We start from the raw sequence: 26,229 nt of genomic DNA, 5'->3' as shown, positions 1-26,229 counted from the left end.
CAAAAATTATAAAAGGGAATGTTTTAGGGAGCACCCTCCATTCATCCGTTAAGTGTCTGTGAGCAGTCACTAGCCCTCAACACACAAAAAACCTAATGGTTCAACGAGCTAAGTGAGCACACAGCCTCCTCTGGAATAACGTGCAACCTCAGCCTCAGTACCTTAAGCCTCGCCGAGTATCACTGTGCTTCCCAGACTTGTTACTGGGTTTTTGGTGGGGAAGATGAAGGAGGAGGAAGGGTACAATGACAGATTCAACGCTCAGTGCAAATCTGGTATTTCTTACAACTAACCCACAGTACAAGTACCTCGTGCCAGAGTCAGCTCCTTCCCAAAGCCAACCTTAATTCCAAGCTTCTGCTGCCACAGTCATGACTCCTGGAGCCAAGCACAGAGCAGTATTGTAACACCACACACACCAGATGGCAATTCAACAGATTTTTTTTAATGCATTTCAGCACAGGTTCAGCACATGACCATAGTTCTTTACAGCTGATGTTTTAAAATAAGAGCGTTTTTCCATGCTACTTTCCCCTGACAAAGATCGGTGCACTTCGCACTCACAGGCAGGAAGCAGGGATGTTCTGGCTGTCACACCGCCAAGCTTGCAGCCAGCTGGGTGTCTCCAGGCACCCTCTGAGCACCCAGTTGCCCACACCGAGCTACCACGGGTCAGAGCAGGGGCTCCCCAGGCATCCCACCCACTGCCAGCTGCAAGCACCGGACAGCCACCCCACAGCATCACCCCGTGCCTCCCAGCTGCAGCTGGGCAGCCGGAGGGAGAAGCAGGAGCAGTGTGGGGCTGAGGGACACAAGGGGGCAGGGCCACTGGTGTGCTGTGAGGAAAAGGCTGCAGTAGCACCCACTCATTAGAGAGCCAAAGGCTGTTAGAAAAGTCTTGTTTTAAATTGTGTGTTAAGTGAAGGTGTGCAAAGGCAACGAGAGGAGGCACAATCGGTGTCCCAATGACTTTGTGACAAACAAGGAAACACCAGCCTGAGCAAGCAGATGTTTAAAAGAGCAGTGTTTAAAACAGAGTAGTGTTTAAAAACACACTAGTGCTGGAGACACTCAGCAAGGGAAGACAAAACATGGTCTAAGTGGAAGGAGGTGCAGGCCTTTTTTTTTTTTTAAGACACCAGCTGGTCCTGGGCAGTGCAGAGCTCCACGGCAGCAGAGCAGAGTTACACGAGAAGGCGACTACGCATGTGCCAGCTGTGCCCGGATGAGGCTCAGGCACACTGCCAACTCCCTGAAAGAAATCACAGCCAAACCATCTCCTGGGGAATGTGCTGAGTGATGGTGAATCCCAGAAAAGGAGCCTCTACTTCCAGACCAACAGGGGATGAAGTCAGTCACTATTGGGCCACACAATGCTATCCAGCTTGGCTTTGGCCTTGGCAATGAACTCCTCAGAGGCATTAACAAGCGGAGGCCGGGGAGGTCCCATGGGGATGCCAGAAACAAAAGTCATTACAGCTTTCGTCTGTGCAACACCAAAACCTGGGCAGATGAAAGCAACAATCAGGTCACTTACAGATCATTTCACTCAAACCAGTCTCTGTGTAGGTGTCAAAAAGCAGGAGCAGTGTGACCTGCCATCGTCCAGGCTTTAAGCGCTTCTCGGAAGTGAGAACAGTGCAATGAAGAAGAGATGATCATGTTTGGAGGCAGGAAAGACATTACAGTAAAAATCAGACCTACTTATTACACTTATTTATTTAATATATTGATACTACTATTGTTTCATTTCTACAGATAGAGAGGCAAAGTATTTTCTCAGATGTCCACTTTACTTTTTGCAACCCAACATTTGCAGCCATCCCTGATGCAACCTACAGAGTACTCACATAGAATAAAGTCTTGGGAGTAGCAACATCCTACTGGCGTGTGGCAGTGACACTAGGCACCTGCTTACACCTCTACGAGAAACTTCAGGGGACCTACCTGTCCATATCTCAAGTCTTCTTATGCATCTCTGAGCTCTTGCTCTGACTTTTAACCTGAAAGTTTAGCCAGATTCATCAGGGTTTATATACAGTATGTGTAGCAAAAACACATCGGACCATTCTATTCATTATGTGAAAACCATGAAACATCCCAGTCTCCCTCCAATACTCTGGCTTGGTTGCTTTAAATTGCTTTTTAAATTACAACTTGGTTTTGTTTTTAAAAATCATTCCATTTCAGAATACTTTGGCCTTATACAGCCTGGAACTGGATTAATCTTTAATTACAGTAAGGAAGGGGAGACAAGCATCAGAGCTGTGTTATCCTACTTAGGCATCACAATCTCAGAAAAATGGCTCTCCAGAAATTATGTTAAAATGGGCTTTTGGAGGCAGAAAAAGAAAAACTAACAAAAAAAAAAAAAAAAAAAAAACAAAACAAAAACCACAGAAATAGTATAAGAAAAAAGGAAAATCACAGAGAGAATCACAGAGAGTCACAGCTTTGAACCTCTTTTTGCAGCAGAAGGAAGGAAGTGACAGTGGGTTCTCTCAGGGATGCTTGGTCAGCTCCCTTTGAGCTCCCAGCTGCTATCAACTCAGGAAACTGCATAAGCAACAGTTTCTCATTGTGAAATCTTTCAGGAAGGAAATTCTGAGGGTACAGCAACAGGAGAATTTCTGGAGCATTGAGTCTGCATTTTAAGATATAGAAAGGGACAAGGGCAGTGTATAACTTACCTAGTTTGATGACAAAGTTGAGAAATTCCCCAATGAGAAACTAGAATAGACAAACAGCAGCTTATTCACCCCTTCACATTTTAAGATGTAAAAGCACCTAGAGCTGTTATGTTATTTACATACATGCAATTGGTGCACAGCTTTAAGAAAAGCCCTTGGCCACCTAGCCAGCCTGTGTGAAATACTAACTCTACTCCAGTGGAACAGGGAAGGTAGGGGTGGCTATTAGAAAGCCATCAGTCTCAGTCTCTTTACTAATGCTCAGGCTGTCTCTTGCTGCAAGCAGTCTGAGAATACTGGCAAGTCTCACATCAGGCTCTAAAGATTTTAAATCTGAACAGATCAGATGTCCTTTAGACGTTCATCTTGCAGTCATTTCTACATGTATTTTAAGGCAAAAGAAGGATGCATCAAATGTCCCAACAGGACATTAAAATGCTGAGTATAGTTTGGATACTGATTGCTCAGAACTCCTCAAAAACCTTCAAGCAGCCCAAGACCAGGAGGGGTCAGAGCTGAGCTGATTTCGGAAAGCTTTCTGCATTACCTCAGGTAAACTATCACCGGAATAGTCCTAGCCAAGGGGCTTGGCCACTGTGAACTTGTTCAAGAAAAAAAGGCCAGGCCATTGCCCGCTCTGCATAGATGAGATCTAAGTGTTGAAGGATAAATAAAGAAGTCTTGGTTAGAAGTAAGTCAGTAAAGACTGGTCAAAATGCAAGGAGAGTGAATAATAAGCAGAGGGTTGGAACTAAAAGAAATTTACTCTAATAAAGGTATCTCAGTGTATGGGTGACAAAACCACATAGAAAAAAACACTCCCAGCACAGTTAAAGGAGAAAGAAGCCTAGTGGGGACAGCGAAAATACTGTACCTGATACTTTTGTGCTAATGCAAGGTCTGGCTTTGCAAAAGCTTGCAACATCAGCTTGGTTTTTCTACCCAAATAGTTGTATGTGCTGCCAAAGACAAACAAACAAACAAGCCAATCAGTAAATGCAAAGGGGGAGCTTAGAACCACTGAAACAAAGTAGCCGTAAGTATTGCCTGTTGACATTATCAGAATGCCATTGTTACCTTCCTGCAGTTTATGAATGGTTAAAAGTCAAGCATCAGAAGTATGCAAGCCCTATGGAAGAGTTTATGAGATCAGATTTCTCTCCCCATTTCTTTCCAAACAGGATTATTTTTCAAACTTACAAATAAAAAGAAATAATTGGACAATACTGAAGTTCAGCATGCTAACTGTACTAAATTCAGAATACAAACTTCCCAGTTATTTGTTCTTTTAATGGATCATCTACTAAAAGCTAAGGTGGCATAGAGGAATTCATTTAAGCAATCTCACAGCCTAGTACAAGGGGCAGAAGTCAAACCAGAAAAACTCAGCACGCATTGTTGCAGAGCCCATTTCCTCACAGACTTCTCATGTGAACTAAAGTAAATCATTTTTACCTTTCTGGGTTTTGGTTCCTTATCCATATAATGAAGATAAAAGCAATTTCCTACTTTGAAAAGTTGCCATGAGCATAAAGAAATATGCTGAAACCTAAGGGTAGACTTAGTAGCATGGTTTAGTGGTGGACTTTAGTACTAGGTTAAAGGTTGGACAAGATGAGAGACCTTTTCCCACCTGAATGATTCCATGATTCTGTGGTCAGCTCACAGACTGCAACAATAACCACCTAAACTAACCCACTCTGAGGTCCCAGATGGTAGTCAAGCATCATAAGCACTGGAGCTAGCTTGTCTGTCTGTTCTGTACCGTGCAGCTTTACCCTAGAGAATCCCCCAGCACCGTGACGGAGGACGGTCACAGAAGCACCGTGCAGACAGTGGAAGATACACCAGTAAGGTGTGCGTGGGAGGGGGATGGGAGTCCAAGCCATACTGACCTTCCAACTGCTCCGTTTACCCCTACTGCCAGTGCACCCAACAGTTGCTAGTTTGGCATGTGGGGAGAAAGAGAACATTTTTACTTCATTTAACAAAAGAAAGAGGGAAAAAAAAAAGGGGGGGGGGGGAAATCATAGCAAAACTAGCTGGTACTGAATGTCCAGGATTATTTTTTTCCTCAAGGGAGCCTCTTACCTCATCCACCCCATAGAGAAATGCAAACTGTTCGCTCCCATTCTTGTTTATACACTGTGCAAGGTCCAAGAGGTCTGTGTCGCTAAACTTCACACCCTGGAAGGTGGGGATCTGCTCTCTTATTCCATCCAGCAACTCTTCAACACGAACTGTGCATAACAGCAGCCTCACATGAAGAAACACATCCCTGCTCTGGGAGATTTCCCTGTTCCTCCCCACTTAATATTTACAAGTTAATCACTTTTGGCCTAAGCTTGGTAAACTACATAGTTCTAAACCGACCCATCAGACAACGTCAGTGTCATTACTTCCCAAAGTTACAACAAAGGCATTTTCTCTGAAACATTCCTTTTGCCAGATTAGAAATAAAAACCATGGATAAGTGAAAACTGAGCAACGAACTGGCAACAAAGAATAAATATAAATTCATACACCCAGAAACACCACATAACCTGGTGCCTAGGGCAAACAACTTATGATCTGTATTCTATTCCTTATTCCTCTGCTAAATATTTTGGGGAAGGATGCTAAGCAGAAGCCCCATACTGCTGGTAGGCCAGTCACACCAGCTGCTAGGGTTTCTCAGGATGCTACATGTCTAGGGGCTCAGGAAGAGCTGACTAAGAAGTACTTACTCTTTACACCCGTCAGAGGAGGAATGTGATAGTAATAAAATGGAACCCCAGGGGCTTCAGATGCAACTTTCTGTAAGAAAGCAACCAGTTCATCTGGAAGAAAACAACCAAGTACCCCCGTAAGACAAGGAGACCAGCCGCAGTGACAGAGTTCAGATGCACAGCAGACAGGGTCTGGGGATAGGCCATCCACAGTTTGCATACCCTGTACAGCCAATAATATAAAAACCTGCACACATCACAAAAATCAACTGTAACACAGCTCAGTGGAAGACCCTAGGGAAGGCAAAGGTATTTATTGCAAACCAAACTGATTTCAGTATTTCACACTCATTCTGTTACAGAAATACATACCCTCACACATCCAAGCCTCAGGACCTCAAACACCAGACCAAGTGGTCTCTCCTACCTGTGCACAACACAGAGGACAAGGGATGAAGTTTACATCCGCCTTACTAGGGTTCTGCTCAACTGGTGATAGCAAACAGGTCCCTCAACAACTTTTTTTTGCATCATTTTAGGAATCAGAGAGTTATTACAGTTTATATTCTTCCCGAGAATCTTTTCACTGCATCATACATAAATCTTAGACAATCTTTGTATTGGCACAGCAGGAAGAATAATGTCAAAGAGCCATGTGCTAAAACCTTGCTGTCATCCTACTACAATCACAGCAAAGACCTTCAGCTAATGTTTGTGCTGTTCCTCTGTGCTTACCAGTTTGATTGCCACTGACTGTGTCCTTGGCTATCAATTCCAGCCATTCTGGCAATCCACTCCTGTTTCTTCTGGTGCTTTCATATAAACAATTCCAGTCATAATTAGTTCAGACAAAATTTAATATTTCTATTACAAATCTTCACATCATGTGGTTCTTTTACATTATGGTCATCATGTTGAAAGCAAAACCACTCAGTTTGTAAGTTTTGAGGTAACCCTAGGTGCACAGAACCAAGAGATGGATAACCCTGCTGGGGCAAAGGTATGCCTCAAAGTCACAACCATCACCTCAATAACAAGGGACACTGCTGTATCAACAGCTTATTGAGTTAGTCAGCACAGAACTGACTGCTTTCTAGAGCAGCCCAGATCAAGCACAAACTCAGTGCTCTCTGTTCAGAAGACAGGGTAGTTAACTACTCTTTCAATGAGCAACTCCTCATTTCACAACATGCTAACAAGATATATCCCAAATGGCATTCATCACACTTTTTATTGTGAGACTTCTTGAAGACCATCCTTGAAAAAAACATTCTCCTTTTAGGTTTTGTTTTCTCTTGATGCCAGACTCGGCACAGGTGTACAAACATTACCACCAGAATAGTTTCCAAAGAAGGAAGAGAGCACATGCGAGAGCTATGATAAAGGATTATTGCACTGCTGAAATGCCCATCCTTTCAGAATATTCTTCAAGATGTGGAATTTGGAAGAGAAATCTTGCAAGCAGCTGGAAACTCTTCTATTTCTCAGAGGAAAGCCACACTTCCTCCACAAGAAGCAGTATTATCATCAGTGGTCCTCAAGAGTTCTTGAGCTCTCTTTTACCAGAAAATACGGCTAGTGGCTTGAAGGCAATAGAATAGGGCCTCAGGAGGTCTGGCAATCACATCTACTCACCTTTGTTTGTGGGTTTGAAGAAGAAGGGGGCTATTACAGCAATACCGCTAGCACCTATGGCTGCTGCGTGTCTTGCCTATGAAAGAGAGAACAGAAAATACCTGAAGGTACATCTACTTTTTTTTTTTTTTTTATTACACACATAGTGAAAAGGAATCGTATTATATACGCACCAGGTCTTGGGACTCTGGTAGACTTAGTGCTCCCACATGAATGATCACATGATCTAGTCTGCATAAGAACAAATTCAGAAGGTTTTAGTGATGGTGAAAAATACCAGTCTGCCTAAATGAATCAGTTCAGACCAGGAAGCCACAGAACAAGAACTTCACTGGGCTAAATTAAAAGACAGCCTGTCTGATCCTGCCAAGAGCATTTTCCAGGTTCCAGTCCATCAGTCCTGTTTCTGTGTTTCACCTTTATATCCACACAGACCGTAAGCCTTCACATCAGTTTATTACTGCTCACTATCTTCCTCCTACTCCAAAACACCCCCTTCTCTCCACATCTTCTGACAGCAACTAAGGAGAAGACAGAGGCAAGTGATAGAAGACTACAATGGGTGCAGGAGACAGAGAAGAGACTTGCACTTAGACACATGACTGAAGATATAGGTTGAATTCCTTCTTTTGCCACTGACTTTGCATACTTTACACCACAGCTTCCCCCATACCAAATAATTTAATGAATATATTAAAAGGTTAAGAAATGCTCACAGGGCTTTAAATAGCCCTTTCCTTCCCTCCATCCTTCAGTCTACCAAAGAGGAGCACTCTTACAAGCTCCCCAAGGAGTAGGAATGGATACCAGCTAACTGGCAGCGACAAAAAAGCAAGCTTCTCTGAAAAAGGAGTTGGGGAATAAAGCCCAACAACAAAGTACTCAAAGGAAAAAAAAAAAAAAAAAGCTATCATCAAATGTTTCTTTTCCTGGCTATACATGTCTTAGGCAAGCCTATATAATAACACGAGATTTAGAATTCCCGTTTCCTCTCAGCTACTCACTTGTCTTTTCCTTGGCGCACCCATTCTTCTGCCAGCTGCTTCCTCTCCTGGATGCTAAGGGACAGGCCTTCTCCTGTGGTGCCATTCACTGTTTCAACACAATACAATACAGCTGCTGAGGCCTGGCCTACAGGCATTGCTTTTCCTGAAGGCAAGTACTGACAATTTTGATGAAATTAAGCAGAATTTTATTTCCTCCAATTCATTTTAAGATAACAGTGGTCTGCACCAGCATCTGCAAGGGGATTACAGCGTTATCATTGCTAAATGCTTGCATCCAAAACCTGGGTATTTCAGCTGATGAAACTGTTAAACCTTCTTCCCCCAGCAATGAGACAAATGCACGAAGTGACAAGCAGCTAGCCAGGTAGAGGGACTTTCATTCCTCCATGCCCAGGAAAAGGTCTGACATTTGGTGAGTGAAACCATGTATCTGAGGCTAAAGCACCTCTTGAAAAGAAGGAAATGTCAGTATGCTCAGTCACAAAACAACAGATTAAACAAACAGCTGAAGTTACTAGCACGCTCCATTTTTCATTCTGCCACTCTTAACTGAAATTTCGAACAGAATTCTCAGCGCTGGCTTCAGCTTAGTAAAGTACACAAGGCTGTGAACAAATGTGGTTTAGCAGATGCTGTATTATCTATCCAGACACCCCTAAGCCCTGGCAGCAGCCTCTTAGATGGAGGCAGAAGAGAAGGATGAGAGCAGTGACCACTCCAGTATCACCCAGTGCATTGGAGGGCTCCTAGAGAAGCTCACGTGGCTTTGATGAGCCCATAAGATTCTCTGCAATGCTGAGTGGATGTTATTTAAGTCAGATGATTATGTCCTGCTTGGTCAACGGGAAGTATCATTCAATTAAGTCTTGTCTGCCAGCACAGCATTATCCATTCATTGCTTCATCCAGTTACTGTATGAGGGCAATGCTTATTTCACCCTGCACAGAAATGGTGTGTAGGCAAAAGATCTCTTAAGTATTGCTTACACTCTTTCCACTGATGAATATAATCATCACTGAGGATCCCACATCCACAGTCCCTCCCATTACAGCTCTTATCAGGCAAGATATCATAGGTTTGCTATCCAGGTAAAAGGAACATAACACAGTTTCTGTGGGAAAACAAAACAAAACAAAAAACTTACCAAAGATGTTCTTCACATTCTGCTCCCTTACCAGATAATCCACATATTGGCGAATCACTGAAAGATTGATTTGTCTGAAATGAAAGGAACCGCAGCAACCTTAGGAGCCTTAGCAACTCTAAGTCTCTAGTTACAGAAATTTTAAACTTAGAGATAAAGTAACCAAAAATAAAGACATGTATTTCTGATGTCTTGGATTTGTACACACACAAATACCCCAAGGTATGACACCTTCAGCACATGCTACATTCCACAAGAAATTAGATAGACTCAAACCTTTTGGACTGTTAGGTAAACCAAGAGTTCCTTAAGACCACAAACATATTTGTGCACATGCTGGCAAACAGTTAAACTATACTTGTAACTGCTGGACACAGACCGTGTAATGGTGTCTGTTGCATGTGACTTTGACCTCTCTCTCTCTCTCTCTCTCATTAAAGAATGAGGGAAGCAACAGACTTCCCTGACAAACAATGGAAACTGAATTCTAGATTTATCTTCTCTCCAGAGCAAATTTATTTTGTTTATCAGTGTGTAATATTCCTTTGCTGTTTCCATACGTTTCCACTCTCCACATACTATGTTGCAATAAATTCAAGTAATAACAAATGAAATCACAATCAAGTTTCCTTTAAATTAAGAAATTAAGCAGTGACTGTGATGCAAATGAGTTCCCTTACTGTGATAGTACTCTGCTTTACAGTATTTTTCAAAACTAAAGGCTAATATTTAGAAGAATGTATTAGCAACTCTCAACCTTGTCCCTCAGAAACACACGTGGATCTTGACAAATCGGAGAAGCTCAGGGTCCTTTCCTGATTCCAAACAAGTCTGTCTTGCAACATCAAAATACAGTAATGACGCATCTGTTTATCACCATTTCTTTGAGAAAGGCAGAATTTCAGCTCTTGATTTGATGTTATTTTTGGAACTGTGCAATCCCTGCAATATTTTCTTCTGGTTTAAACTAATTCTGTGCACATATGTATAAACTTAAAAATTTGCACAAGATAGCCAGGGGTAAGAAACGGGTATACAGACATCGGATTTAAAGAATCATTGCCCAGTTCACAAGAGCTCTTCTAATCAGGACTGTGATTTGCCTTAACAAGTTTGAAAGTACTCTATTCATATGACCTTACTGTGATTTAATTTGCATCTACCAAAACAATAGAAAAGCAGGTGAAAGACTGATCCAAACTCTCCAAACCCCGACCTACAGCACTTGCTGGGGAACAGGAGGACACAGGGGCTAGGGGAACCTGGAGAGCAGTTTCTCACCTAGACGTCTCCTCCCTCATCACAGACCTGATTTAGAAACGAACCAGATCTGATCTGTTCCCAGTAGGAAAGGAGGAGAGCGGTGGATTAAGGGAATAGTTGCCAGAGCAGTTTGACAACACTCCGTGCCATGGTGCGAGGTAAGGCTTACCCATCGGGAGTCATGGGAGTGATGGCAGCTGCCACGAGACCCTCCAGCTTCTTTCCGGGTGTCATTGAGCTGTTGGGGAAAGGAAGAGAGAAAAGCGATTCCCACCTTTAAGCTATGTTTCGGCTCACTGCAGTTCACAACAAAACCGGACAGGCAAAGTTCAGAAGAAGTGGACTTTGCGTTGGCATTATTTTGAGCTGAGAACGGCACTTGGAGACCATTTTGACAGCTTGCTGCGGGCAGCACCATCCCGGGAGAGGAACGGGCTCGGTACGCGCTGCAGCAATGCAGCGGGGTGGGCTGAGCGCCGAGCGGGGACCGCGCCCAGGCCGCCCCCAGACCCCCCAGCTCCCCCCGGCTCCCTTCCCCTCCTCTCCCCTCACCTCCCCGGCGGCTCGGCGGCGGCAGTGGGGGGCCCCGCTCGGCCCCGCTCCGCCTCACCCCGCCCCGCCGCGGGGCCGGGCCTGCCGGCGTGAGGCGGAGGCCGCGGGCTGCCCCTCGCGCTGAGGCGTGGAGGGGACTCGGGGCGAATTTCTCGTGAAATAGCAAAGTGCAATCGCCTGGCATGCAGCGGGGGGCTGCGCTTGGGTCATACCAGCCCTTGGGTCAACTATGAGCCAGCAGCGTGCCCAGGTGGCCAAGAGGGCCGAGTGGCTTGTACCAAGAGCAGCGCAGCCAGCAGGGTTGGGAAGCGAGTGCCCCTCTGTGCAGTGAGCCCGTACCTCCAGCCCTGTGTGCGGTTTTGAGCCCCTCTCTACCAGAAGGACAAACAGCAGGAGTTGGGAGGACTGAGGGAACCGGGGCTGCTTACTCTGGAGCAGAAGTGACCGAGGGAAGACCACATCGTGCCCTGCAACTCCCTGACAGGAGGCTGCAGTGAGGAGGGTGTTGGTCTCTCCTTGTGCCAAGGATGTGGAGAAGAACTTCTTCACAGCAGGGGTGCTTAGGCACTTAACAGGCTGCTCAGGACAGTGGTGCAGTCGCTTACCCTGGACTTACTTAGGAGACGTGGATGTATCACTTGGTGACATGGTTTAACGGTGGCCTTGGCAGCATTAGGTGATGGTTGGACTCGATGTTCTTATGGGTCTTCTCCAACCTAAATAATTCCATGAGTTATGGCACTGAACAAACAAGCAGAAGACAATGGCTAATGGGCTGCTAAAACCGCTGCCCACACGCAGCCCATGTGGCTTTTGTTTTCTTCTCCCACGTGTGGTTTTGCCAGATGTGTAGCACAGGCAGCGCAGTCTGGGCCCCATGGAGAAATGAAGCTCCTGCACAGCACAACTCTCCCCATCCTTCCTGGGGAAAATCAGCTGGGTTTTCTACACCTGTTCCTCATCCCTAAAGCAGGTGCAGGGAGACATTCTGCCTTCAGCATGCACTTCCAGATCTTCCATTATAACGCTTTTTCTGACTACCTAGTATCTACAAAAACAATCCCCTGTTGTTGTGTGCTCTGGGAGCACATTTTTCATGTAGTCACATAATAATCTCAGAGGTTGGGATTCTGGTATTCCTCCTCCATTCCAAAATATGCACGCTGTGGGCTATTCACACTGTGATCACTTTCTCTGGGATTTGGCTTCACTAGCAGGTTCTCACAAAGCACATGTATTTTTCCTTTCTTTGAAGCTCTGAGAAGAGCCTTTCTCATTCTTTGAGACATCCCCTCTTCTCTGTGCTCTTTCCATCCATATGGGTAATGTGGAATCTCTTTCTCCAAACTGAACCATCCCAGCTCCATCAGCCTCTCCTTGTAATAGATTCTCCAACTCCATAACCATCTTCAAGGCTCTTCAGGGGATGGGCTATAGTAAGTCCATGTATTCCATGCAACAGAGAAGCCCAGCACCAGCCGTGTCTCTCTGGTGCTGACCAGAGGGGAAGGATTGCCTCCCCCTCAACCTGCTGGCAAAGCACTGCCTTAACGCAGAGCATGATACTGCTGGCTCATGTCGCCGCAGGCCCCCCAGGTCCTCTCCTGCCAAGCTGCTTTCCACCTGGTGAGCCCCCAGCAAGCACTTGGTTGAACTCCATGAGGTTCCTGTCAGCCCAGGTCTCCAGCCTGCCCAGGTCCCTCCGGATGCCTGCACAGCCGCCTGGCCTGCCAACCTCTCTTCCCAGCTTTGTGTTTCCATCTGCAGACTTGTTGAGGGTGTTCTCTTACACATCATCTTGGTCACTACTGAAGAGCTTAAGCTGTATTTGCCCCAGAACAGTATCTCTAGCAAGGTTCAGAGGCAGTTCAGTGCTGCATAGAGACATTTAGAGGAAGTTTTGAAGATTTTTTGAGTATATTAATGGAATTTTAGAGCTACTCAGTGCTGCTGGCAAAGTCTGGCCACATAAGCTCAATGCATTGACAGCATATGAAACTTTTATAATGGGTTGAAGTGGATTTGATTCTTCGGAGGCCTGATGAATATACAAGAGACTTATGGGAAATTAAATGAATATGTATTTGTCCCACTAATATAAGCACACTGCCATTAACTGTTGGGGTGCAAGTTAGGTGGAGCTATCCCCCTTGCGTCCAGCATGTGTGCACAGCGCCATATAAACATACCTGCTTTGTAACTATTCCAAGGTTATAGTCTGTTTTCCACAAGTCAGGTTAGACCTGCTTAGAACAGTCTGTAGGAGTTACAGATTGGTCTAGAGGGATTTTAGAGCTGCTTAGTGCACTTCAGAGGAATTTTAGAGCTGCGTAAGAGTTTAGAATTGCATAGTAGAAAATTAAAGATATTTTAGAAGTATTTAAAGGTATATTATTGCTGCTTACAGCAAGACACAGGAGCTTTAGTTTAGAGGAGCTCTGACTGTTTTAGAAGAGGCACAGGAGTTTTCAGTTGTTTAGAGTACTTTACAGGAGTTTCTGCACGCTTTACAAGACATTAGAAACATCGAATGGTTTGGGTTGGAAGGGACCTTAAAGCTAGTCCAACCCCTCACCATGTCAGGGATCTTTCACTAGATAGGTTTAGAGCTGCTAACTGTTTTTAGATGTGTTAGATCAGTTCAGACAGGCTTGGAGCTTCTCTGCACACATCAGCATGATCGAGTTTTAAAGGATCAAAGAGAGGTTTTAGCATGGTTTCTCTAAAAAACAGTTTCAAAACTGTGGAAGAGTTTTAGAGCAGTTGCATAGAGATAGAGAGGGTTTTGAGACGTATTTTGTGGTATGTTAGTATTGCTCAAAGCAGTGTAAAGGAGCTTAGATGAGAGTAGTGCTGTTTTCAGAGTGGTAAAGTGGAGCTTTTGGAGTTTATAGCTGCTCACCCTTGTTTATAGCTGATTCTGGAACTGTGTAAAGAAGTCCAGACTGGTTTAGAGGTGCTCTAGGGTATTTTAGAACCGGTTAAATGATTTTTAAAAGTTGGCTGTAGCAATTAAGGGCTGTAATACAGCTCTTTAAGAGCCTGTGTTGCATAGCTCTCTAGTGCTATTTCAGAGGGGTTTAGAGCACCTCAAAACATCTCCAAGCAGTTTTAAAGGTTTTTGGTGGAGTTGTAGAGTCCCAAATGAAATTCAGAGGTTTTCAGATCAATATAGAGGAATTCTAGATAAGATCAGATCAACCTGAAAGCTCCTTGGAGCATGTTTAGGAGGATGTTGGTGCAGTTCAGAGGACCACAGCACTCTTTAAGGGGTATTACAGTTCCTCAGAACCTCTTAGAGTGCTTTTGAGGAGTTTTAGAAGAACTTGAGGAGGTTTTGAGATCTTTAGAGCTGTTTACAAGAAGTTTTAAGGCATCTTAAAGGTGGTAATAATTTTTTTGAGATATTCAGAACTATTTAGTGGCTGTTTATAGCTGATTAGAAGAGTTTTAGAGTGGTTTAGAGGCCATTTAGAGTTGTGTAAATTACATCTGTTTTGAAGCAATGGCCTCACTGCAGCAATATGGAGGTCCTCACCACTTCTCAGAGCTGATTAGAGGACTTTTAGAGCAATTTAGAAGTGATATATACTGGTTTAGAGCTGCCTAGAGGGGGTTAAAGTCTTACAGTAGTCTTACAGTAGTTTAGAGACATTTTGAGAAATTTTGGAGTTGCCCTAGCCCATTACCTCCCCAGTTCAGAGCTGAGGTCTGTCAGCCCAGAGCCCAGCCCAGGGCTGGGACTGTCTTCCTGCATCTTTCATAGCCACGATGACTGTTTCAGACACCCCACACTGCCTCTGTCCCTCTTACCTAGCCCTTGGGTGCAGGTTTGATATTTCAGGGCAGCCTTTGCTTATCTCAGAAGGAATGTAATTAAGAAAATGATCGTAAAGACTGTAAGGCTCGCAGATATTTACACTGATAAAGCCCCTTGCAATTACCAGAAGACAAGAAAAAGAATGTGCTTTAGCCCAAGCTGGTGTGCAAGTTATTTCACAGTGGTTTGAAGGGCAGCATGGGTTCAGTTCAGCAGCACTATACAATACAGTGGATAATTACTAAACCTCCTCCAGGCACCAGCAAATAACCACCTGCACAGAATGAGAATTCTCCCTGAAAATGCAAGAGTTGCACTAGGCTGAAACTCACACCCATGCTTTACTTTTCTCTATCGTGTAAAATCCTGCCATCCCAATGCACCAGTTCAGGGTCCACTACAGAGCAATCAGCAGTGCCAGTGACATGTATGGGAATACAGCATCCTACAGATGATCCTTCCCCTGAAGGAAAGAAGAAAGGAGTTTACTGTGGCCATTTAAAATACTTCCTCTCCTTTATACTCATTTTAAGTGTGTGTTTAATGTCTTTTTTTTTTTTTTTAATATGTAAAAACAAGTTTAGAAAGATTTAAATGGCTGTGGAAATTTATATTCAGGAAAATATAAATTCAGAGAACGCAAAATTTGCACTGTAAATTTTGGGAAAAGCAGAAGAAAGGTTTAGGCTGGCTGCAGCTGCAGCGTGCTGTGCAACGACCGGAAAAGCGTTTCCCCAGTTGCCACAGAAATAAGCAGGAAAGTGTTAGCAGTGCCAAAACTCAGAGGATAAGGACACCACCAACAAAAATCAATTGATATTTTTCCAAACCAATTAGAGGAATAAAAGCATGGTTTTATAGATTTAAGCATTTTTTCTCTATGGGAAATAAACAAACATTAATGTCAAAAGCTTATCTAAATTACCACATAAGGTAATTTTAAGTAGGGAATTTATAAACACCAGAGGTTTTGTGCCAAGAGGCTAAACTTGCCATGTGCCAACATAGCTGATTGACATGCCCATCAAAAGTGCTCCATTATTCAAATCACTGCTTCGCTAAGGCTGGTTAACTACTAAAGCCAAAGGTCCTCTAAGTTTCCTCTGGAGTCTGCTAGGTTGGGGTATGGCTTTTGTTGTTGTTGCTCTGCTAACATTTCCAACATTTGCAATGCTAACTATAATTTACCACCCCTGTCCTTTACTTTTACTTTGCCCACACCACAATTCTGTACACCTACACAGTCCTGACATCTGCATTTTCCCATTTCTTAAGCTATCAAGTCTGCAGTTTTGTTTGGGCATAATTAAAACAGAGGTTTGCTTCCATTTGTCTTTGAAGTAAATAAATGTATCTGGATACCATTTTCCTTTAAAGATGATACACTTACTCAAGTCTATTTTTAGAACTAAGAGAAAGTACGAAAGCCTAAACGATGGCAGAAATTCAAAAAGGTAACATCCATGAAAGTGAAGAAATTTGGTTAAATACCACTTGGCTGCTGATACTCATCTTGTCTTTTGACACTCAGAAATGCATCATCCAAGCAGCTGGCGTGACGTAATTATAAGTAGAGCATCCACCTTGCTTTCTCTGCTCTGAATCTGAAGGTGCAGAAGTTCTCTGATTTTAAATTTGAGTTTGAAACTGGTAAGTTGGATATCAGTACTGTCTGGAATACCACCAGTTAACAGTTTAACTCTTCTAGAATTTAACATAACCTGGAAGATTTTCCTAATTTAGGACTTTTGTTAATTTTCCTGACACAGATATTCACTCGTGTCTGCTGCAGAAAACGTTTGGCATGCCAAAATATTACGAGATGTCAGGATGAATAAACTTTTAATATTACCAGAAAAAGATACTAGAGAGTATTCAAGTGTAAAGCTTTAGAGGTAGAAAGAACTGTGACTATCTAATGGCTCCCTTTGTGAACTAAAGGCACCAAGATGGTCTGAGGGAGTAAAGCTCACCTCTGAACACAAACAACAGTGCCATCTGCTGCAGGAAACCACATCAGCTTATTTTGTAACGAGAGAGAGAGACCAGATTCTTAGTGAAAGCATCTCTGGAGGCCTGCATAATCTAAGTTAAAATAAATAAATAAATAAATAAATAATAATAAAAAAGCCCCCCAGAATCTCACCACTTTTTCACATCTGTTTTGGAGAAAGTGGAAAAGAGTATTTTAGGAGAGCAGTTATTTAATACTTCTTTTATGCTCTGGGCCTGTTTCCAGCAACTCTGGACATGTTCTCAGGTCCATGGGACTCCAAAAAGAAACCCTGGGATCTCTAGGGCAATTTCTGTATACCTTGATCTTTTTCTCAGACTCTTGGGGCTGTTTCCATCATCACTGCCTTCAGCAGTCAGGAGGTTATCCCAGACCCCAAGCAGAGGAGCTGCCAGATGGTCTCACCCCATGCATCATAAAGATGGGAGAAAGCTGAGAATGAGATGGAGGGGAGGGGTGGAAAGGGGAGGTGAGGCCAAACCAGGTGAAGAAGAGAAGGAAGAAGTCACCTTAAAGACTAGAAAGGTGCAGCAAAGAAAGAAAATGCAGCACCGCTCTGCTCCTGCCCTTAAGGACCAGGCAACAAGCACTTGCTTGAAGGACTGCTGGAAGATGCAGGTAGAGAATTGAGTCTTGCTGGAGGTGAAAGTGAATACCTACCTTCATCCAGAGAGCCCGTCTAGTAGCTGAGAGATAGAAGCTTTGGGCTGCCACCGTGGTTTTTAACTATTTCCTTCTCATTATGGCTTGAGAGCAGTATTTGTTGTATGGATGGTTGGTAACTTCAAACACCGGACTTCAGAAAGTAATTACTGGCTGAAGGGCAATCAAATGGCAACAAATTGGTGTGCTGACATAAAATATGTACGTTACAGCACTAGGTCTAAACAGCAGCTCATTGGAGTTAGAGGAGAGATTGCACTTCCTTGATTTGCAAGGGATTACATGGGGTCTACTTTAGTACATTCGACTGCTTCTTTAAAAGATGGTAGATTTGTCTTACTTCTATTTCCCTACTGGAAGTGAAAATAAAAGAATTTGCTAGAAAGTTTCCTCTTTCTTTAGAGCAAGAAGTTTAGAGACCTGCGGTTTAACCTGGCTGGCAGCTTAGAACCGCGCAGCCGATTGTTCCCTCCCCCCCATCACCCTACATGGGATAGGGGGGAGAATCAAAAAAAGGTGAAAGCCTGTGGGTTGAGATAAAGACAGTTTATTAGGACAGAAAATAATAATAATAATAATGATGTGTACAAGTGATGCACAATGCAGTAGACTGCGATGCTTGGTCTATCCCTGAGCAGCCGGTCCCCCAGCCCCCAGCCAGCCCCCCATATTAATTGCTCTGCATGACCCCATAAGGTATGGAATAGCCCTGTGGCCAGTTGGGGTCAGCTGTCCTGGGTCTGTCCCCTCCCAGCTCCTGCTGCACCCCCAGCCTGCCTGCTGGCAGGACAGAGCAAGAAGCTGGAAAGTCCTTGGCTTAGTGTAGGCACTGCTCTGCAACAATTAAAACATCAGTGTGGCATCAACATTATTTTTATCCTAAATCCCAAACACAACACTATACCAGCTCCTAGGAGGAAAATTAACTCTATCCTAGCTGAAACCAGGAAACTTCTTTAGGGAGATGAATTAGCAGAAAGACACGGATTATCTAACCACGTGTAAAGACATTTTTTCTGCCCAGACTATTATTTATAGTAGAAATAAACATCACATGGTTTACTTCTCTGTTGTGAAGTAGGAGCTTCTGTATCACCTGCTGTTTGCAAAAGCAAATGCAATTTATACCTTAAGATTCTCATTTCTGTTAAACCAGAATCATTACCAAGAACAAGGTTGATGCTGTGAGCAGCTTAGGCAAAAAAGCAAAACTGCCTGGAGCATGTGCACAGCACACATTCCTCTCTGTCCCTTACACGCTATTTTTTTGTATTAGAATACAGATTTGTGAGTCATAAGAACATAACTTAAAAATATCATGAAATGTACCGTAGCTTTTTCATGAGCTCCATGTCCAATACTGACACAAGAATTCAGTGAAGATTCATCCCTTTGTGCAAGCCATGTGTGCCTGCCTCTGTGCATACAGGTGACCTAAAATGCCTTGCCTAAATCTGACAGCAGCGGCTGTAATGTTGCCATAGAACAGACGGAAGCATTTTTGCTTTACAGCATGTTATTTAACGTATTGTTTGGGCTTGTTAATGGTAAGTGTAGGTAGAGTCTATAGAGAAGAAAAATGGAAATCTCAACTGATTGTATCACAGGCTTCTTCCTATACTTACCCACCATGCGCTTCTAGCCTGAAACACTGGTACCTAAACACAAACTGTGCACAGGAGTATCTGCTCAAACAGTACAGTTACAACCAGAAACTGCAAGCTTCTGTAGTGCCTGTGAGCTTGTACTCTCATTTCTGCTTCTTTTGTTTACAACAGTACAAAAAAATATTACTTTGTCAGCTAATCTAGAGAATACCAGCCACGTGCCATACATATCCCAGCTCCTCCTCCCCAGTTATATAGGGTAAGGGTGCATATATAGTTAGGTACCAAACACATGGCCTCACGCCTGCCCTGCTGTCTCTTACTACTGTTGGCATGTCCTCACAGTGCGTATGTGGAAAACAATGGAGTGTTGAAAAACAACCTCTTGGGAAACACTGGCGATTGTTCTCAAACTTCGGGCTACTCCACCAGGAACAGTTGGCTGTTTGTTGGGGACAGAAATGTCAGCTGGACACATACATACTGACTGGGGATTTGTTGTGGGTCTCTCCAGAACAAAACAAGAATTCACAGTGGGCTTGTGTTTATCTACATTTTAGTTGCCACCCCCTTTCAAGGCAATACTCCTCTGTACAAAAGATCAAGGTTAACTGTGTTGAGATGGACCAAACTGCGGTGGCAGGGTGTAGGTTTTTTACTACTTTACTACGACTTCTCTGCTCTGAAGAAAGTAATTACCAGCACACACTTTACAGTAAAATTAGGTTGAGAGAGTAACATAACAGCTAACCTGACACAAGCAAATGCCTCTGCATGCCTTTAGCTCCGATGCAGTGCCTGCCATGTAGCAGCTTCTTCTTCTCCAAAATGCCCTGCTGAGTTTCCTGTTTGATCCAAACAGAACACAGGTGAAACAGAGACCGTTTACTCCATAAAACTGCTAAACCTGCAGGGAACTGTTCTGAGGCCTTAGCACATTCTACCAGGCTCAACTAGTAAACCCCACTTCACACCAGCCCACTTTTGTGGCATTAGGGAGCAGTGTGCAAGAGCTATTTGGCTTTTTTTTTTTTTTTTTTAATTTCCCTTTCAGAACAGGAGTGTATCAAACAACATTCCACATGAAGTGTTCTCAGAAATCTAACTGCAAAATTCAATCTGCTTTCCTGTGCTGGTACCTAAATGCACCTGGAGCTGCTGCTGGTTAAATGAAGAGTCCAGCTTAACTTTGTGTGAAGCACAACAGATTTTCACAATAGCTTTGTACAATCCCTTTGTGCAGATATCCAAGGGCTAAGGGGGCTGATCAGTCTCGAACGCTGTTCAAAACAGCCAGTCATTACAGAACACTGTCTGTCTTTCATACCGGGTCAGCAGAAATCTTGTGAGGATGGTCTTAGCTGTTTGCAGCCAGATCTGTACCCACCATTTCACCCCAGGGTTAAAAAGGAAAAGCTTTCATTTTCTAACATCCCTTTGCAATCTGAGCAGGGGGCGTATGACATTACTTTTTTGTACATTTCTTTCTCCCGAGAGCACAAAACCTACCGCTGACCTCAACATAAGTAGGCACAGTGCCATGGAAGCTGGTGGAAGTTACACAAGGGTGCGAAACGGTTTGTGGAGCCAGATCACACACTGGACCCAATGTTGGCTCGTGGGCTGTAGGTGGGGCTTTCGGCATTTGTGTGGGAGCTCTCCAATGAGACCCAGAGGAGTCAGGCTACAACATCTGGTTTTCATAAGAGCATCTCCCTCCAGTAGGGCTGAGGCATGGGCGGGGTTTGATCGAACTAAAATAAACACTGACATGCAGCATCTGCTACGTGCAGCCTCAGAAGGACAGCCTAATAGTTAAGACGACAGCTTATTCACCAAAACGTAAGTATGTCCACTTTCTGCACTTTAAAAATATAATTAGCAGCTCTATGGAATATCGTATTCTGGCTGTGTTTACTCACAGTCTCTGGAGGTGCTTGCAAGGAATTCAAGTATAAATATTTGGAGGGTTCTTGGTGTTCTCCATATAATTGCCTTATGTAACTCAAATATTTCTTACACGCAGCCACGATAGTATTGGCTGCAGTTACAGAAGTTCTGTGAGCAGCAGCTAAGAAGAGGTTTAAGGAGGGGTTGGGATTGGCACACAGAAACAAGCCAGCTAATACAGCAGCACATTGAAGCAGAGGAACATTTACTTCTCTGCTTTCTAAGATACCCAGGGAGCACAAACCAAGCATGTTTTCTATCAAGGTGTAGCAATGAGAAATAAAGTGAAGTGCCAGCAAAGCGTTATCAATTTTTTTTGAAATGGTAGCGTATAAAACATATTCACACAGTAAATTTCCATATAGATTGTTCACATTTACTTCCAATAACACAGTTGGATTTGTGCCTTCTTGTTATGTTTGGATGATACATGTACGTATATACTATTGATAAAAAGTGTATTAATGTATAACAGTCCATTCCAGTCTGACTGCTGAACTTCATGCAGGTACCTTTCTTCAGGATGGGACAGGGAGGGGAACAGTGCCTGCTTTTTTTTTTTTTTTGGAATCAGTATCCAGCTGCATTGTTCTGGTATTCACACCACTACTCCACAACAACAGGAGCTACTAGAAAACACTTTTCAACTCGTGCATGTATGTGTGCTCCTTAAAGGATTATATGTGAAATCAGTGCCAACAGGTTGGGTTGGTTTTTTTTTTTTCAATAAAATTCATAGATCCCAAACAGAAAACTCGCTGTAGCCACCTCAAAACCAGGGTAAAGGAGGAGATCAGAACTGAACAGCAGTCTGCAGCAGTGTATGATTACAGTGAATATGTAGTACTGCAGCTACCAGAATATCTCAAGAGATAACAGGACCATCATGTTTAAGACAGCATACCTTGAAGACTTTAAAAAATGCTGATCACAGATTGCACATGGTCTATCCGTTGTGTTAGATACCACCATCATTCAGCAAACTGAAACACTTGTGGACTTCAGGAATCAAGTGTCAGTGATCTGAGGTGGCATGATTTCACCGTGGCTCTCAGAGCAATGCTGTATACCTGCTGCTGGAAGTGGGGGATGCTGTCAGTTATAGCACCTTGAATTCAGTGTTTACGAAAGCCCGTGAAAGAAGTGGTCACGAGTCACAGAGCAATCAACAGCTTCTTGTGTGGGCAGCTATGAACAGCTGAGGAGGCAGAGAAATTAAAATTAACCCCAAAGCTGCTTCTGCTGCCCAAGAAATGCACAATAAAGTCATGTTCTGAGAAGACAATGCATTATGATCGAAGTATCACGAATCTTGCTGAATTAATGGCATGCTGACATTGCAAACTGAGGTGCATGCTAAGGGTATTGTAATAAGGATATTGTAACAGAAAGCAGAGACTTTCTCTGGATGTAGTTGTGTAGTGCTATCTGCCTGGTGTTGACAAAAATGATAAACCAAGGCTCCAAATATTTCAAGGTAAGACTTAAAGAGCTCTCAATATTTCAGTAGCGGTTCTGATTATTTTGGAACAATGAGGGGAAGTTGAGTGTTTTCATGTTTTCAGCATTCTCCTTCCATGTGAAGGCTAGATAGGAAAGCAGCAACGTATTCATAAATAACAAAAATCTCACCCAGTCACCAGACTCCAGAAGGTCTTCAAGGCATCAACTACTATGAGATTTCCAATAACGTTACGTACACCATCAGTACTGCAGCAGCCACCAACAGCGGTACCTTCTCATCTAGGTGCAAAGTGGTTTAACTGCTCAGGTCCATTTCACTTGCAGGATGATTTCCACCTTCTGTTTTGCAGCCAGGAAATGCCCTCACTTCACAGGGAAGGCAGCTTACACTGAATGATGAACACTCCAACAGCAGCCTAGCCATGGTTTCACGATCTTGTTTCATGATCTTGTTTCTCTGTTCCCTCACAGCTAAAAAGATTTCAGGTCTTTTTGTTGAAACCCTTAGGATAAGGGTTGGAAGCCAAGCCCTTCACAATTTCTGGGACAATTACCTTTCAGAAGGCGTCTGGTCTTTGCCTGAACTTAGTCTTTGGTACATATGTTACTGATAGGTCGGAGACCAGAGGCTGAGGAAAGCCTCTTAAATTTAGCAGAGAAGCCCTAATGTTTTCCCATATCCCATTCATACTGCATTGAGTGGAGGCCAATGAACTGTGTCTACCTTTCAGCTCCACCAAGATGATCAAATCCTTCAAGCAAACATTTCTGTCCCTGGATCTGCAGTCCCCTCGGTGGAACACAGCAGAGACAACGGTAACTCCTAAAGGCCAGGAGAACAGAGTTCTCCATTGTCAGGGTGGATTTAGGATTCCCAGTCTGAGAACAAGCATGAAGGAAGTGTTCCTACACTGTTCATGCCTAATTGCAAAGGGGGCAACAAGCACACCTACTCCTAAGCTCTGAAGAGCTCCATCTAAGGCAGAATAGCATGGTTTTGCAATGGAAGTGTCAGCATTTGACCCTGGGGGTACACCTGTAACTGCAGCTATGAGGCTGCTGGGGGTTATTTAATCACAATCCTTCCAGGCTGATTTGGAAAGAGTAGCCCTTTGTGTCATTAGTATTCATCTTGTGGTTACTGTGACTTTTGCTACCTTCCAGGCAAAGGATTATGAACTGCGCCAGTATGAAACAGCTAAGTGGGTCAGCACAGTCATCAGAGGAGAGACCCAGAAAGAAGCATTGCGCCAGGGCTTCTGGAAACTCTTCCACTACATCCAAGGGAAGAATGAGAAAGGTAGAACACGCTGGGTTTGAACTGCTAGAAGCACAAATGAGATGATGCCAAGTAGCTTACAGCAGTAGATAACCTTGGACACAGAGACTTTTCCTAGTCTAACACCCACCTGCCTACACTAGGCCACCACACCTCTTCCAAGGCCCTCAGGGATTACACCTAGAGGGATGCTGAAAACTCTGTTCTAAGGACCACATAGGATTGAAGAAGCTGCAGCCTGGACAGTGAGAAATTGCTCTACAGTTAGAAATGAAAACAGAATGTGGCAGTACATTCCTTTGCATCAATGTGCAAACGAGCAGTAATGCTGGGAAGTTGTTTTGGCATGTGGTTTTAGGCAGCCTGCATCATTCCTTAGAGTTGCATTCAGACACTGTCTTTGCTTTTGGCTCATTACACTTTCTACCCTCCTTTAGAGATGAAGATTGATATGACTGTGCCAGTGACATGTCTGGTAAAGCGTGGCTGTGCAGACTTCAAGGTCTCTTTCTTTGTGCCATTTGAACACCAGGACTCCCCCCCCCAGCCCACAGACTCAGATGTGTTTATTGAGGAGCGGAAGGCAGCAGCCGTCTTTGTCCGGTAAGCTCACAGAGGGTTGGGGCTCACCCAGCAGGTCTACATTATTCTTACTTGCATCTGATTTTTAACTGTGCATAGTGAATACACACTATTTAGAGCCTGGAGTTTAGATGCAGCAGTCATTCACCCTGACAACTTCTGATGTGCCATTTAATAACTACAAACTGCGTGAGAACTGCTCAAATACTGCATTGCTTCCCCACCCTGTCATCTCTTCAGCAATGCAAAGCAGGGAGCAGATATTTTGGCCTTCTACAAATTGTATAAACCCCCCCTTTTTTTTTTTTTTAAACTTCAACCAGGTCCTTCAGTGGATTTGCCTCAACAGAGAAATATGCTGAGGAAGCTGAAGTCTTGGCCAGAATCTTAAGAAACAGAGGCCAACTATTCCACGAAGATTTCTTCTACACTGCAGGCTATGACAGTCCCTTCAAACTCTTCAACAGGCACAATGAAGTGTGGTATTTTAAGAAGTAATGCAGGGGAGGAATACTAAGAGGCTACTAACCAGTTCTGAATGAAAATAGACCTTATTAATGGCTTTTGCTTTAGTGCAGAAGAGATTTAATTTGCACATGAACACAGCAACATCTCTAATTCACTTTATCTAGGATGAAAAACTGTTCAGCCTAAGAAGATTTCAGTTCTGTTCTACAGAGACATCATTGAAGTTTAAGTAGTTCACACAGGCTGGGTTATGAGGGAGATGAAACTTAATTCTGTTCCTCATACTGAAAATCTCTTGGTAGCACTAATTATCTGAAAACATTCCTGCACAAGCATTTGTATGTCTGATTCTACTTCTTGGTAGAATTGCCACAGTAATAGTTCAAGTGTTACAGATTAAGTTCTTCATAAAACTTTTCCCCTATTGATATTACACCTGAAGCACCACAGAAATATGGGGAAGTACATTAAATCTTTTTTTTTTTAAATAAAGAAACCTGGCACTAATTAGCTTTGGGAATAAAGCAAATCTTAACAGGCCCCAGTGCCACCCAAATGTTTATATTTAACAGGATTATCAAAACCTCCCTCCTCTGCTTATAGCTTTGTCTCCTGAAGGCTGAATGCTATCTTGCCCCAGAAAAATTATACTCAATCCAGGGGAAGCATGTCAGAATACAAGCTATATATTGTTGCTCCATTATAGACTGTCTCTATACTGTTTCCATAGTTGGTGTTTTTGAGCAATATTTTATCTTTTGGAATTATCTGACTAAAAAGCTCTTAAGAGAAGTTGCATCAGCCGCTATGGGTCTTGGAATGAGCTAGTATCAGCACTTCAGCAGGCTTCAGTCTCAACAAAAACAAAGCTCTCCAAGTAGTTGCAGTCCAATAAAGCACCAGATCTTCTTACTGAAATTATTGCTGAAATTAGCATAATTAAGTCAAGTATTACCAGACATACAAGTTTAGAACCAAATAGGCAAATCATGTTTAGCTCCCACCTATGAAACACTGAATGTACTTCTTTGTAGGTTTGCCTAAATCCAGACAGAGCAGACTGGAGTTGACATGAACTCTGACACTGGCAATAGCCACACATCCTCTACAGTAAAGAACACTTGCAGGACTAGCATTACCTAGTTTGCTCCCTGCCCTAAAGTCAAACATTTGAAGCTTTTACAAAATAGCCTAGAGCTAGCTTACAGCAAGCCCTTCAAGTCAGAAAGCAGTTGACAACAAAAGGCAGAGTTTACAAAATTTTATTGGCTCCAATTAGTGTATGAGGTAAATGTTACCACCGCAAAGTCTTGGCTTCCTAATGCTGTTCATGCAAGTGTAGCCCATTATTCTGGGATCTTCCACCTATTAAGTACAGCATAA

At 43.4% G+C, this 26,229-nt stretch overlaps 2 protein-coding genes across 9 annotated transcripts; one reads left to right on the top strand and one right to left on the bottom strand.

Moving 5' to 3' along the window:
• Positions 1-75: 75 nt before the first annotated feature.
• NPL (N-acetylneuraminate pyruvate lyase) lies at positions 76-23,222 on the bottom strand. 8 transcript variants are annotated; one of them, XM_082766065.1, is made up of 14 exons: positions 22,686-23,222; positions 17,494-17,649; positions 11,616-11,715; positions 10,617-10,685; positions 9,185-9,258; positions 8,038-8,125; positions 7,207-7,264; positions 7,034-7,109; positions 5,417-5,509; positions 4,782-4,930; positions 4,586-4,632; positions 3,565-3,649; positions 2,691-2,730; positions 76-1,503 (listed from the first exon to the last, which is right to left on the bottom strand). In XM_082766065.1, exons 3-14 carry the CDS (start codon positions 11,645-11,647, stop codon positions 1,352-1,354), a joined length of 963 nt encoding a protein of 320 aa, XP_082622191.1. In that variant the 5' UTR covers positions 11,648-11,715; positions 17,494-17,649; positions 22,686-23,222; the 3' UTR covers positions 76-1,351. The 8 variants fall into 8 exon arrangements, with proteins under 8 accessions (XP_082622191.1, XP_082622190.1, XP_082622193.1 ...); XM_082766064.1 differs by lacking the exon at positions 22,686-23,222 and adding an exon at positions 19,855-19,949; XM_082766067.1 differs by lacking the exons at positions 17,494-17,649; positions 22,686-23,222 and having other exon boundaries at positions 11,605-12,751.
• HEBP2 (heme binding protein 2) lies at positions 20,877-25,971 on the top strand. Its single transcript, XM_082766072.1, has 5 exons — positions 20,877-20,945; positions 23,249-23,333; positions 23,682-23,817; positions 24,234-24,399; positions 24,702-25,971. Exons 2-5 carry the CDS (start codon positions 23,259-23,261, stop codon positions 24,874-24,876), a joined length of 552 nt encoding a protein of 183 aa, XP_082622198.1. The 5' UTR covers positions 20,877-20,945; positions 23,249-23,258; the 3' UTR covers positions 24,877-25,971.
• The last annotated feature ends 258 nt before the right edge of the window (positions 25,972-26,229 follow it).

Source organism: Aythya marila, assembly GCF_965140915.1.
Source record: "Aythya marila genome assembly, chromosome: 8".
Lineage (NCBI taxonomy): Eukaryota > Metazoa > Chordata > Aves > Anseriformes > Anatidae > Aythya > Aythya marila.
Note: the sequence above shows the minus strand (reverse complement) of the source record. Positions and strands in the feature narration are given on the sequence as shown.